This window comes from Drosophila montana, unplaced genomic scaffold (assembly GCF_035044405.1).
Source record: "Drosophila montana isolate Dmon_TW-CO22-7 unplaced genomic scaffold, ASM3504440v1 contig_3848_1, whole genome shotgun sequence".
Lineage (NCBI taxonomy): Eukaryota > Metazoa > Arthropoda > Insecta > Diptera > Drosophilidae > Drosophila > Drosophila montana.
The window spans coordinates 177,298-190,175 of record NW_026998720.1 but is presented as its reverse complement, the minus strand read 5'-3'; the positions used below and the strand labels follow the sequence as shown (position 1 = coordinate 190,175).

Sequence of the window (12,878 nt, the reverse complement as noted above, 5' to 3'; positions counted from 1 at the left end):
CTCTCAACACTTGGGTCGCGACCCTCGTTGCCCTGACTCGTTATTAATTAAAAATTAAAGCCCGGCTGAAAGGTGTGAAATACAAAATGGCGTCGTAATGGCGATAAAGCACGTGGAGCCCGCCACACTGATTTATGAGTCTCTTTGCTGGGTCATCCCGAGCACTCGCCGCACTCAGCGCCTTTCGAAGGTCTTTGTGCATATTTTAAGGGCAGCTGCCACTGAAGTTGCCACGAGTTAATAAGCCGAACTTTTGCTGGCCAGTAAAAATTGAAAGAGTTTTCAAAATTGAAATTTTAATTGATATCGATACCTTTTCATTTGCATACTTTACAGGCGGCCAACGATCGTCTGAGACACTTTCAAATGATAAACGGCGGCGCTGGTGTGCCGCAGCAGAGTTTCGAGGAGACAATCCATAGGGTAAGTATGCAATAAATATGTATGGACTACATGGTAAAAGCAGGAGCAGCAGCAGCAGTTGCATAAATATTTATGCAGTGCAACGCATTTTGGTGCTGTTTTTGTTGCAAGCGGCAACAGCTGCCACAGCAAACAAAATTACTTCAAAATTGTTTGCAACAACAATAAGAATGTTGCACACCTACTTATGCCACAGCCCGGTGCAGCACCCTCGCTGCCGTTGCATTTGCAATGCAATTTCAACACGAAAGCTGCAACCGTTGCTGCCGAGCACGTTTACCTGCAATGGCAGCAGCAACAACAAAATGCAGCACAAAGTTGATGCATGCAACATTTAAAAGTTCATTGCCGTCAACATTCATTATTAATGACAGCGCAAGCAGCGAGCAGCGAGCGGCGAGCAGAGCCACGGCAACCAAAAACAAGCAACAAAATGCAATCAACGGCGACAATAAACAGACAGCAACAACAACAGCGGCGGCGGCAGCAGCAGCAGCAGCAGCAGCACGACAGCTGCAACAGCAAGCGCTGCATAATGCATACAGCAACGCCCACTATTCATGCCACGCCCACTTGCCATTTGCCACCATTGCACGCATGTTTTTCACACCAGCGAAAACTTTGACCAAGCACCTAAAAGCAGACTTTAAAGTTTGCAATTGCTGTCGTTGTTGCTGTTGTTAACTTGTGCTCAAATTTTCATAAATAAGGCGAACAGCACTTGAAAAGTAAATATTGTTATTTTAATAATTTCTTTTTTGTTTTTTTCCCTTCTTGTCTTTATCAGTTAAAAGTGCAAGAGGCCATGCGCAAAAAGGAAAAATTCCAACGTGAACACGAAGAGGTAAGCTAATATTTTCTCAGTACTTAACCAATTTCTATATCGCTTGATTAAAATTTGATCATCAATACGAAAATATTGTCAATCAATTTGTCTTGCCCAATTCCAATTTGATGCAATTTGCAAACAACAAAATTGCAATTGTAAACCAAAAATAAATCAAGCATATGCGAGTATATAGCTAAATATATGGAGCTTAAACAAAATAAATAAACAAGCTCGTGAAGCATTTACAGCAATTGTTTTAGTTGTTGCTGCTGCTGCTGTTTGTGCTTGGGACTAACAACATTTTGTTTGCGTAAATAAAACATCAGCAGCTGCTGAAAATTAAAATCCATATCCAAAGCGTTTACTCAGCCCACAGTTTAGTAACTGCCCCTATGCATATTTAAATGCTGGACAAACTCTTAAAATTCGTAGACCCAATTTGAAAAGCTATCAAAATATTTCTTGTGAAAAATAGCAATTATTTTGCTGTAGATCCGGGGGGCGGCGGGTCGCTGTAGGGCGTGGCGTTTAGCAAAACAAATGTACGAAAACATGCAAAGCAGACACAGGCGTACATTTATTTACACACTCACACACACATTCTGTCTCACATGTATTCTCACTTAAGTACTAACACACACAACAACAAGAACAACAAAAACAATGAACTGTAACGTGGCAAATGATAAACTTTTTGTCTGTCATAAAAATTATTTTCCACATTTTACATAGCACCGGACCGAACGAAGGATGCACCAAAGGTGGCACACTAATTGTCTGAATGTGTGTGTATGTATGTGTGTGTGTGTGTGGGCGTGTGTGAGCGCGTGTAATCTGTGTAATGAATGGGCGTGACAGGAGTTGAGTAAATGTTGTTTGACTTTGAAAAAGGTGCCTTTCCAACAACATGAAAATATTATTGAAGCTGTCCCGATTTTATTCAATTAAAAAGAATAGAAAATAATTAGATAAAATATTGTAGAACAAACAAAAATATATATAAATATAGAAAAGACTTGTATAATTAAATAAAATTGAGCTGAATCAAAAAATTAATAGAACATGACAATATGAATATGATTTTCTATTCTATTCTAATTATTGGTCTATTCATGTTATTATATAAATTCATGTTATTATATAAATCATATGTTTATAAATAAAGAAATTATTATAATTAAATCCAAAAATTATCTAAAAATTAAAAAAAAAAATAGTGGGTTATAACAAAATACAAGAAATAGAGAAAAGAGTCATTAAATAGCATGGAAAAGAATATATCGCTATAATAAAAAAAATCAAAAAACTCAAACAAAATTGAATAAAGTGAAAGCTAAGAAAAGAATATAAGAATCCTTTAACAAGTATTATTTTCTGTTTTACTATATATTTAAATATCTATCTATATATATATAATAAAACAGAAAAAAATTATGTTAGATAGATATAGAAATAGCTATATATACATCCAATATATTCAAGCTAAAAAAACGTAACGTATTTTTTATAGAATTTTCATGAAAATCTCTTAAAATTGACAACTAGTCCAGGCCAAGCAAGTGGCGTTGATAAAAACATCTCGTATGCTGTCGACCCATTTGCTTATTCGATTTTCAATCGAAACTTTGCTGTGCGCAACACATATTCACAGTTAATTATACAAAGCTTCAGTTATCAGCTCCGACGGGCAGGCCTTATTCCATTTTGCCAGACTAAGCTCATATAGAGTCGACAATTTTGTAGCATACTTTTGCTGCTACTGCTCTTGCGGGCCGAATTGCATTGCATAATTCTTGCAATTGCCGAAAGCACACGCACACATGCCCACGCTCACACACACACACACAACACATGTGCGTTTGCTGCACGACAATATGTCTGTTTGCATGTCGACGACGTGTCCGCCTAAGCAAAGGCAATAATTTTTGTGCATAAATGAAAAGCACACACAGTCACAGACACACACACACGCACACACGTACACATATAGCAATGTTGCTGCTGCTGCTGTAGTTGCTGCTTAACTTGTGCAAACAACTTGCTGTTTGTCTAATTGTAATTGCTGTTTTTGTTGCCAGTGCCTGTGACTGGGTCTCTGCTGTCTGTGCCTCTGCCTGTGCCTGCGTCCGGATCCGAAGCCTGCACAGCGGCTGCTTATTTTCCATCTCTGGCTTCGCCAAACGCCAAGAGCAGTGTCAACAACAAGACCCAAAAAACTAAAAAAAAAAACATAGAAAAAAATTGTTCATGCTTATGAAATATTTATAATAAAACAGAGCGACAACCTCTGACCGGCCAAAAGCAAATGTTTGCTGGCCAATAATTTGTTCCAACAATCGGGCAGTCAATTAAGCACGGCTCCAGAGCTGGGCTAATCACAGCCTTAAGCAACATGCACTAGTCTTGCTACATAAATTTACAACCTAGCTGTGGCAGGCAGAGGCAATTGTTGTTCGTAGTACTGCTGGCATTGCTGCCATTTAAATGCATTTTTAATGCTGCTGCCCGAAAAAGCTTTTAGCTAATTTTTACACTACTTTCTGCTGCTGTTTCCATTTCGCTAGCCCGGCCCTGGCATCCTTTTCAGGCATACACACACACACATGGCATGTTCTTAAATTAGTATGCAGCACATATTGCGCTATTATGTTGCAGGACATTCAACCAACCAAGCAGCAACCAGCAGCAGCAGCAGCATTTCAGTTGTGCTTCTGCTCTGTTCAAATTGTTTTAGTTTTCAAATGGAATTTTGTAATTTTAACGCCTTTGCCGCTGCAGCTGGCTTGAAAGAAAAAAAAGGAAAGGGAGCAGAAGAAGCTGGTAAATCCTTCTCAGCAAGAGGCAGCTGCCAGGAAACTGACGAATAAGCTGAAACTTCATCGCCTGCCAATGCTGAGTACGTCTCGGGTCTCTTTTTATTGTGCACAGCAGTCACGTGCCTTAACATAGACAAAGTGGCACCTACCCAGCTCCTACGCCCGGCTGGCAATATATACTTATATACAAAATTCTTGCCTTTTACAGGCCCGCATCTCACATTTGGCAAAGCTCATAAAGTGCACTCATTTATGCCTAAACTGAGCTTAAGCCAAAACTCTGGGGAATTTGTTTACTCGCACAGAGCTCACATTATTTAAATATATAATCTTAAAGGTCTTAGGCGTCCGTACTTATTTATATAATAACCGGACAACAAATGCATTTTCTAGAAGTTTTAATAGTCAATATTATAAGGCATTCAATATAATATAAATATGCTCTTAATAATGTTTGCAGATCTTGCGGGACATACGCCAGGGTCTACTGCAAATGAGTCGTGGCGAGGGACGCACAGGTAAGTTGTTTACCTATAACACCCATCTTTAGGCATCCTAAAAGACCAACAACAAAATAAAAAGATTTCAATTATAAAAACCAATTGCCTCTTGGCTCTGGCCCACTTGAGTATTGCAGGGTGGGGACGGGCGTTGCTTTAAAACTTGTCTCAAAAAAAAAACACTGTCGAAATGTTGTTGCAGTGGGCGTGGCGCCGTCTGGCGAGCGTCACATGCATAAGCGAGCATAAAATCTTATGTCCGTTTCCGGCTGCAGCAACAACAAAAACAACAGCAACGACAGCTTGAAGCAGCTGCCGTGCAAGTGTGCAACTTTTAGTGGCAAATGGCATTTCAAGTTTCGTATGCAACGTTGCGTATAAAATTATCATGTGCTGCCGGGCAAAAGTTTAAAGCACCGCCACAATGACCATTTATATGTCTCCGCGCCCTGTTAATCCTCTCCCATCCAGCCCTCCAATCCTCTCTGACTAACACCAAGCAAAACGGCAAAACGCCTCACAGTCTATCCATTTGCAGATGATACGTACATGTACGATGAGGCACTGAGGAGCGGTCCGGGCGTTGCAGCAGTGGGTGGTGTGGCAGGTGGTGCACATTATGCGGTCAGTGCGCTGCACCATCAAGGTCATTGGTACGATGAGCCGCCCTACGAGAGCGATCCCGATGATTTTCTTATGGCCGGACTCAATTGTGGACCAGCTGCAACCATACAGGTAAGTGTGGCTAAGTGTGCGGTTGTTTTTGTGTGTCTAAGCTTGTGTGTATGCTCAGTAGTATGCTACAGAACTTGCTGCTTGTCTGAGATTTATGTGCGCGGTTTACCAAACACTTGGGCCCACTTATTGGCAGTCGCTTGAGCCAGCTGCAGCAGCAGTTGCAGTCGCAGTGGCAGTCGCCTATTGCGAGGACAATTGCCAGGCAGTCGCCTGATAACTTGAGGCAATTTCTTTGCCTTCAACAATGTCTTGATTTTTCTCTATTTTTTACTCTTGCTCTTTTCGATTTATGCAGCACATTCGTCTTTGCTGTTAATCCTGGCTGAGACGGTGCCACGCCTTGTTGGTCGCTTTGATTTCTCAGCGGATTCAAGCACTTTGTAGCCTTCCCTCCTTCTCTCTCTCTCTCTTTCTCTCTGTCGCTCTCTTATTCTTTTTCTTTATATTTGCTTTATTAAATTATACGCTGAATATATTTTGCCTGCGCATTGATTTCCAACTTCGATTTGTATGTCCTTTGGCATTTTTTCTCGACAACTTTCAACGGCAACTGCCGCTGCGACTGCCACTTTGACTGCGACTGCGAGTTGAACTTCAACTTACTTTATTTTTATTGACAGTCAAAAAGTGCATAATTCTTGTTGACTTGCTCAACCCGGCGACGACGTCTTGAGACTTTTCCTCAGGCTTTGCATAAAATTTACTTTTTCCCAATTTTTCATTTATTTGCCTTGTGATATGCACAGAAGTTGCGCTTTTGTTGCTGCGCCTAAGAGGGGGTTGAATTGGATCTGGGCTTGTGCTGGGGGTTGCGCCCATTGCTTTTGGGGCGAACGCAGAAATTTTGTTTTCTTAGTCAATTGAAATCACTCAGCAGCGCGGCTTCGATATGCTTGAGCCGCCCTTTGTGGCCTTTCAATTTCAGTTTTTGCTTTGATGTGGCAATACGCAAAGGATCTGCAACAACAACAATAACAGCAACAACTTTAGAGAGGAACAAAAGTTTGTTTAGCAAAAAGTTTTTTGCGGTTTGCGCAGCACTCTGCCCAGCCTGTCCATAAAAATGTGAAGCGCACAATTGTCCCTATTTGTTTCTGCTGTTGTTGCCCAGCGAACCGCAGCCTGGCCCATGTTAATGGGACCCCAAGCACAGAAAATAAGAGTCCAATGCATGGAATTAGCATTCGAGCTTTGATGATGGGGTTGATGGGCCAGCATGGGCCAAAAAGTACGCAACATATTCATTATCTATGCGCCTGCTAGCCGCTAACTTACAACTTTGCTGTGGACAGCAACTGTCCTTATACAGCATGCAACAGCAGCAAATATACATGCTTCGAAAACTTTGCAATTTACATGTTGCCACAAATTGCGTCCAAAACTGAAAGTTGCTGTAATTGAGAAGTGTGTGCGTGAGTGTGCGTGTGTGTATGTGGCATTGCTTCAAATTTAAAACAACAACTTTGCAATTTCCGCTGCGTTCGAATAAACTAAATTTAAAATTCCAAGCAAAATAAATAAAAGGCAACAAAGCCCAACAGCCAACAACCAGCAATAGCAGCAGCAAATCTCTGCCAAACAACAACAACAAGCAGCAGCAACAACAACAATAGCCACAACGGCCCAAAAGTAAACTCAACTCAGCAGCAACGCGCGGCGCATAAAGTTTTATAACTTTGTTAATTTTTCATAATTTGTTGTTGCTTTTGCTGTTGCTGTTGCAACAAATTCTACTTGAGCGCTAATCCGCATGTTTCGCTTACTTCTCTCATAGCTCTGTCTCACTCACCAACTTTCTTCTCCTCTCTCTTTCTTTCAGGGTGGCCGCGTGCGCTTCTCGAACAACCGCGAGAGCACGGGCGTAATTTCATTAAGATCCGCCGGAGATATTTCACTACCGCAACGCGGACCGCCGCGACGAGGGCTTATCGTGCCGCAGCAGCCGCCAAATCCGCCGACAATAATACCGTTAACGCATGCCAGGTGAGTGCTGCCACAGTGTCCAGGGTGGTTGGGAATAGGGTCTTGCTGATTGCCATTATTATTTGTGGGGCCAAAGGCAACGCATTAATAATACAAAAGCAACAACAGGCGCTGGCAAAAAGAAAAAATATAAACACGTAGAGTAGATATATATGTAAGTAGGGTAAGATGAATGCGGGGCAGTTGTCGGGTTATATCTGGCACTTGCAGGGTGGCCCACCCTTAACCCTTTGACCACTTCAAAGCGCTGCTCAGGGAAGCTCAGTGAAGCACAAAATGTGCCAGAAATGTGTGCAGTGTGGCATGAAAAGGCCAAACATTTAGCCCTGTAAACAACCCAACACTAATAGCTGACCGAACCGATTCAAGCCAAACCAAACCAAACCAAACCAAATCGAATCGAGCCGAAGCAAAGCAAAGCAAAGCAATCAAGCAGCTCAATTGCTGCCCCGTAGCTGCCCCCCTCGGAAGCCTCAAATTTATTTGTCAATATGAAAAGGTGCGCAAAAGGATTGACCCGGACAACAGGCCGCCCACCCAAATAAAAAAGGTAGCCTCACTTCATTAGTGCCGTTATCAACATTTTGCAGCCACATGAATGAATGAGCCAAACGAATGAACGAGCGAGCGAGCGGGCGGGCGGGCGAGTGAATGAGTGTATGAATGAATGACAAACTGACTGTTTGAGTGTCCTGTCTGACCGACTACTTGCAACATATCGCAGCGCATTGGAGCGAAAGTCATCAATTTCATATTGTTACGCATGCCACAAAGAATAAAACATGGACTGTCAGGTGTATGGATCGCCGAAGCGGGCTGGCGGCGGGTTCGGGAGTCTGTTTCTGGGAGGCGTGTCAGTCAGCTGGCCCCAAACTAATAAGAAGACGTCGACGTCTGCAATATTGGCCCAACACACAGACAGCGACGACACTTGAATGAATTGGCATTATTGCTACTTCAACGCGGCTCCAGTACACTGTGCAACACGACTCGTCAATCAGCCGGGACAGTCGACAGTCGAGACTCACCAGTCGCCAGTCGCCAGTCGCCAGTCGGTCGTCAGTTACCAGTTGCCAGTTGCCAGTTGCCAATTGGAGAACCGTTTTCCACACGTACGCACCGGCCAACTATACAAAAGACGTGCTGAAATAACTTATACGCCCTGTGCGCCCTCAGGGCCAAAACAAAAACTTTTTTTGCCAAATAAAAGAAAACAAAAATAAAAATAAATGAAAATGGAAATGGAAATGGAAAAAGCGAAAAACGAACAACAGCCAAAAGTGAAAATCTCAACAGTGTTAAAGTCAAATGCCCAGGCACAACAAATAAAAAAAAGAAAAGAAACAGAAGTAGCCGAAAAAAAAGGTATAAAATATTTATTTATATGAGCTTTTGCTTGCCTGTGGACCCGAGACCTTTGTGCCGAGTGTTATTATTGCTGTTGTTGTTGCCCTTGTATATACATATTTGCTTAGCAGCAACAATATTCTGGTTTGAAATCAAAACGGTTACCATAAAGCTCTTCAAGTGTTAGCCAGGATACAGGATACGGACGGTATACGGTATACGGTATACCCCTGCTCAACTTTCGTTAGTTTTCTTTGGCAGCTGCTGGCTCCTCAAGGTGAAGATGAGCAAATATTTGGTATATAATTTAAATAGTTTGCTTAGATCTCAACAAGCTGACAGCTGCTGCAGGTCCAATTGAGGGCTAGCTAAAAGTTTTGCGAAATATATGATGGACTGCTGAGGGTTAGAAGTTGGTTATTTAAAAAGTTGTAAGTTAAAACAAATGTTAAGCAACATAAAAGGTTAGAAACTAGACCAAGACAAATAACTTAATAAGAAAATGTATAATGAAAACGACTAAAAAAGATGCGCGAACCAGTTTTTATCTCGAAATATGAAAATTATGTTTTAAATATAATTTGGATTAGGTTTCGCATAAAGTCTTTTGAAAAACGCTAAATAGCTTCTGGACATGTATGCCCCTTTCTTTTACCAAATATTATTTACATGCTTTCACCGAGAGAAGTTATTTACCATATAGCTTAACTGAACTGAATGTTCGCTAAATGAACTATATTTATCTCCAACTCTGATTTTTCCCCTACAGATCTCATGATCGCGAGAGCGGCGACTATGCGGGCTCCATTTCGGATTTACAAAGCGTTACCTCCAGGCTGAGCACAGTTTCGGTGAGTAAGGCAAAAGCCATTAGACGAAGCAGCTCATTTAAGTTGTACACACACACACACATGTGTGTGTATGTGTGTGTTCATCTCAATGCGTCGTCTAAATTGATTAAGTGCACTTAGTGACAAACAAAGTTGGCAACGAGCTGAACGACCAGGAAGAATAACAAAATGCACGTAGACTGTGTACGAGCATAAAAACTGGAAAAGCTTTTTAGCCAAAAGTTTTCCTTTTTGACTGCAGCAATGGCAGCTCCCAAGGCAGCCACTTAAGCCAGCTAAACGATGTCGATGTGCCGGCCCTCGTTTCCCTGCTGGCCATTTCATTTGCAAACCCAACTTGACTCGTCTGTTTAGTATGAAACGCGTTTAACATGCTCTGCCACTGCTTCTGCTTCGTCTTCCACAGATTGGCACCAACAATTGCACCGCCAGATACCGCACGCTTAGCGGCGGCATTGGTGAGTCGCCGTCCCTGTCACCGAGTCCGTCATCCGATTACGAGGACATTGGCGCCACAAGGCACGGACTGCCGCCGAGTTTTGCAGCGAAGGCCAAAAAGAATGGACTGCCGCACAAGGCGAATACGATTTGTCAGAAGGCCATGGTGCATCATGTAAGTTAATTAATCAAATGCATGTATGTGTATGTATTTGTGTTTCTGTGTGTGTGAGTGTGATTGCAATTGCATTTGGTGTACACGAACAGCATTCAGCTTATTGACTCGCCGCAAATCTGTGAGCTGCAAAATGTAATTAGCTTGGGCATTTACATATGCGCCTGATTGGAATTTGTGAGCGCCTCTATCTAAGCCACTTGCAATTTGTCTACGGCCTATGCAGAAAACGTTTGCCAAAAGGACCAAAAGGCTCCACAACAACGTGGCCAAAAGGGCGCGGGATGTGCCCGCCAGGGCAACGCTTGAACATGCACTCTAAATGCAAATGCCAGTTAAATGAGTTTTTATGCGAGCCCAAACGCTGGACACGGACATGCGTCCGGTCATGTGGTTCACATCCCTATGCCTATGTGGCAAACTCAAAAAGTGAAAGCTCATTTTCAGTTTAGGCCATGGTTACTTGGCGCTGCAGTGGGCAATGCACAGTTGCCAGAGAAGTCTGAACACAGGTCACAGATTGTGTTTTGCTAAAAAAATATATATTAACAGAAATAGATATATAGGCTGTTAAAAAATCTGATTGGCTAGTTTCGATCAGTGTTCAAGCCGATTCTGTTTTAAACGAGGTAACCTAGCCTAGAGCATATCTTAATAATATATTATATTAGTCAAAGGCTTTTTTTTCTGACTCCATTTATATATAATGTCCTTGTACAATTTGGTCATACAAACGCAATCTTTTCGGGGCTTGGGTCTATGAATCATGCTCCCATTTCGTCATATTGTTTTCTCTGTTTGTCATTTTGCGGTTATTTTCTTTGGGCGCGTCGGGTCTTATTTGAAAGTTCTTGAATCCGTAGTCTCGCTTCTCCTCGTCCCTGGTAAACTCGGCCCTGACAATGTTACTCGTGGGACTGCCCGTGTTGCGGAGCCACTCCTTCATCAGGTTCACCTCGGTCCGTGGACCCTCGATATAGCCCTTGACCGTACCATCCGCCGTGTTCATGCACCAGCCACGTAGCCCCAGAGTCTTGGCCTTCATCTCAGCATGACGGCGAAAGTAAACGCCTTGCACCTTGCCAAAAACTTCAAATTCACACGAATGCACTGTAGACATTGTACATGTATTGGAAAAAGCTTTCCTTTCCTGGAGTCGAATACAAAATATAAAAAAAAAAAAAAAAAAAAACAATACTAATTTTGTATCAATTTATAAAACAACTACAAAAATTTCAAAAAATTATTCTGGTCTATTACTAAATTCAAGGCGTACTATGCCAAATAATGGCATAACCGAAGGAAATGCTTCGAATATCATACATAATACAAAATATAATGTACAAAATACGGAAAAATGATTAAAACAAATATATTTTTTGGTTAACAGAAACTTGTAATCGAAATACAGGGTATCTTGTAACCGAACCCTTGCCTCTATTATTCTGACTTTGAAAAACAGAGGTTTTTTTTCAATTCAAGCTTGCAACGCAAAAATGTTGCAGACAACTTTGTTGCTTTGTTAGCGTGTGGCAAAAGTTGCAATCGGCGCCTAGGCCTGTTGACTGTGCGAGATATGAGCAAAGTTTTGTGGCAACAGCAGCAGCTCAATATTGACTGTCAAACCACCCAAAAAAAAGGGTCAAAGCCGAAGCCAAAGCCATAGCGGAAGCACTGCAGCCAAATCCAAGATTTGAAAAAGCTTGCCACTGTAAGGGGTCTGTCTGTAAGTGTAACTCTGTGTGTGTGTGTGTGTATGGGGGAATTTGTGTGGTAGCATTAAACTTTTTAATGATTTAACTAACAAAACTTTTGCTCTATTCTATATGCTCCCTTTGCTGCCTCCTGCCCGGCTCAACATGCAATTTATTGCACAACACGACGACGACCACGACGACGACGAAACAACTTTCACTCTGGTGTTGCTGCAGTCGAGCGAAATGCGTAGCTCGCCAAAGGAAATTGGCGCATTTAATGAGAATGGACGAAACTTTGTTGCCACAAAGGATACATCAAGGGATTTCAGCAATTCCCAAGATAATACCGACCGTGGCAGCATGAGCGATCAGGCGTTTGCATGTTCCGCCAGCTCCGTTGAAAGTTTGCCCAGTGCTTCCGGTTCGAGTAAGTATAAAGCTCTAGATAACTATTTAGGTATGCGAGAGTGTGTGTGGGCGAGTGAGTGTGTGTGTGTGTGTGTGTGTGTGTGTGTGCGAGGGAGTGTGTGTGTGCTTACAATTTAGAGTTTTGATTTTGCCTTTGCATTTGCTTTCTATTTCGCTGGCAGCGCTCGCCTCGGCTCTAGCGGTTTGTTTATAAAAATTCCCAGACTGCCGCCCATCAGCACGACCCCATCCGTCCGTGTTGCATATTGGTATATTAACAGCTGTAGTTGTTGTTGTTGCGGTTGTTCTGCAACCGCTGCACAATAACTTGAAATTTTGCAAACTTAATGAATTTTTAATGCACTTGCGCACAGTCAAGTGGCAACTGGCAACTGGCAACTGGCAGCTGGCAATGTGGCAAGTGCATGGGCCAGGCCATGCAGCCCGGTGCAATTTCTGGGGCGTGGTTAAATAAAGGGCAGCCGTTGAGGCAGCTGCTGCTGTTGCTGCTATTGCTCAGTTTTTAATGAACAAAAGTTTTCGCTATATGCGCAAATTTCTACACTAAATAAAGAAAAAAAATAAAAATAAACCAAAACAAAACAAAAAGCCAAAGCAAGGGCCTGGCTGGGATAGTTGAGGGATAGGCGAGGGACGGGTTACAGGAGCAACT

The 12,878-nt window shown here is 42.3% G+C and overlaps 2 protein-coding genes across 5 annotated transcripts in view; one reads left to right on the top strand and one right to left on the bottom strand.

The window, feature by feature from the left end:
- Positions 1–12,878, top strand: part of SKIP (Shal K[+] channel interacting protein) — a 161,706-nt gene that overhangs the window by 145,629 nt on the left and 3,199 nt on the right. For 2 of the 4 annotated variants that reach the window (XM_064696562.1, XM_064696563.1), the window contains 8 exons: positions 337–423; positions 1,211–1,267; positions 4,529–4,586; positions 5,107–5,303; positions 7,126–7,289; positions 9,406–9,487; positions 9,894–10,100; positions 12,032–12,224. In XM_064696562.1, coding sequence (XP_064552632.1) covers positions 337–423; positions 1,211–1,267; positions 4,529–4,586; positions 5,107–5,303; positions 7,126–7,289; positions 9,406–9,487; positions 9,894–10,100; positions 12,032–12,224 — 1,045 coding nt within the window. Of the gene's footprint in view, positions 1–336; positions 424–1,210; positions 1,268–4,528; positions 4,587–5,091; positions 5,304–7,125; positions 7,290–9,405; positions 9,488–9,893; positions 10,101–12,031; positions 12,225–12,878 lie in introns of all 4 variants that reach the window. The other 2 variants (XM_064696561.1, XM_064696560.1) reach the window with 1 other exon arrangement.
- LOC135438296 (acylphosphatase-1-like) lies at positions 10,763–11,278 on the bottom strand. The gene has a single exon (XM_064696568.1). It carries the CDS (start codon positions 11,218–11,220, stop codon positions 10,858–10,860), a length of 363 nt encoding a protein of 120 aa, XP_064552638.1. The 5' UTR covers positions 11,221–11,278; the 3' UTR covers positions 10,763–10,857.

What these genes read in the sequence shown, in the direction of transcription:
- LOC135438296 (XM_064696568.1), bottom strand. Translation starts at nt 11,220, where the DNA reads ATGTCTACAGTGCATTCGTGTGAATTTGAAGTTTTTGGCAAGGTGCAA.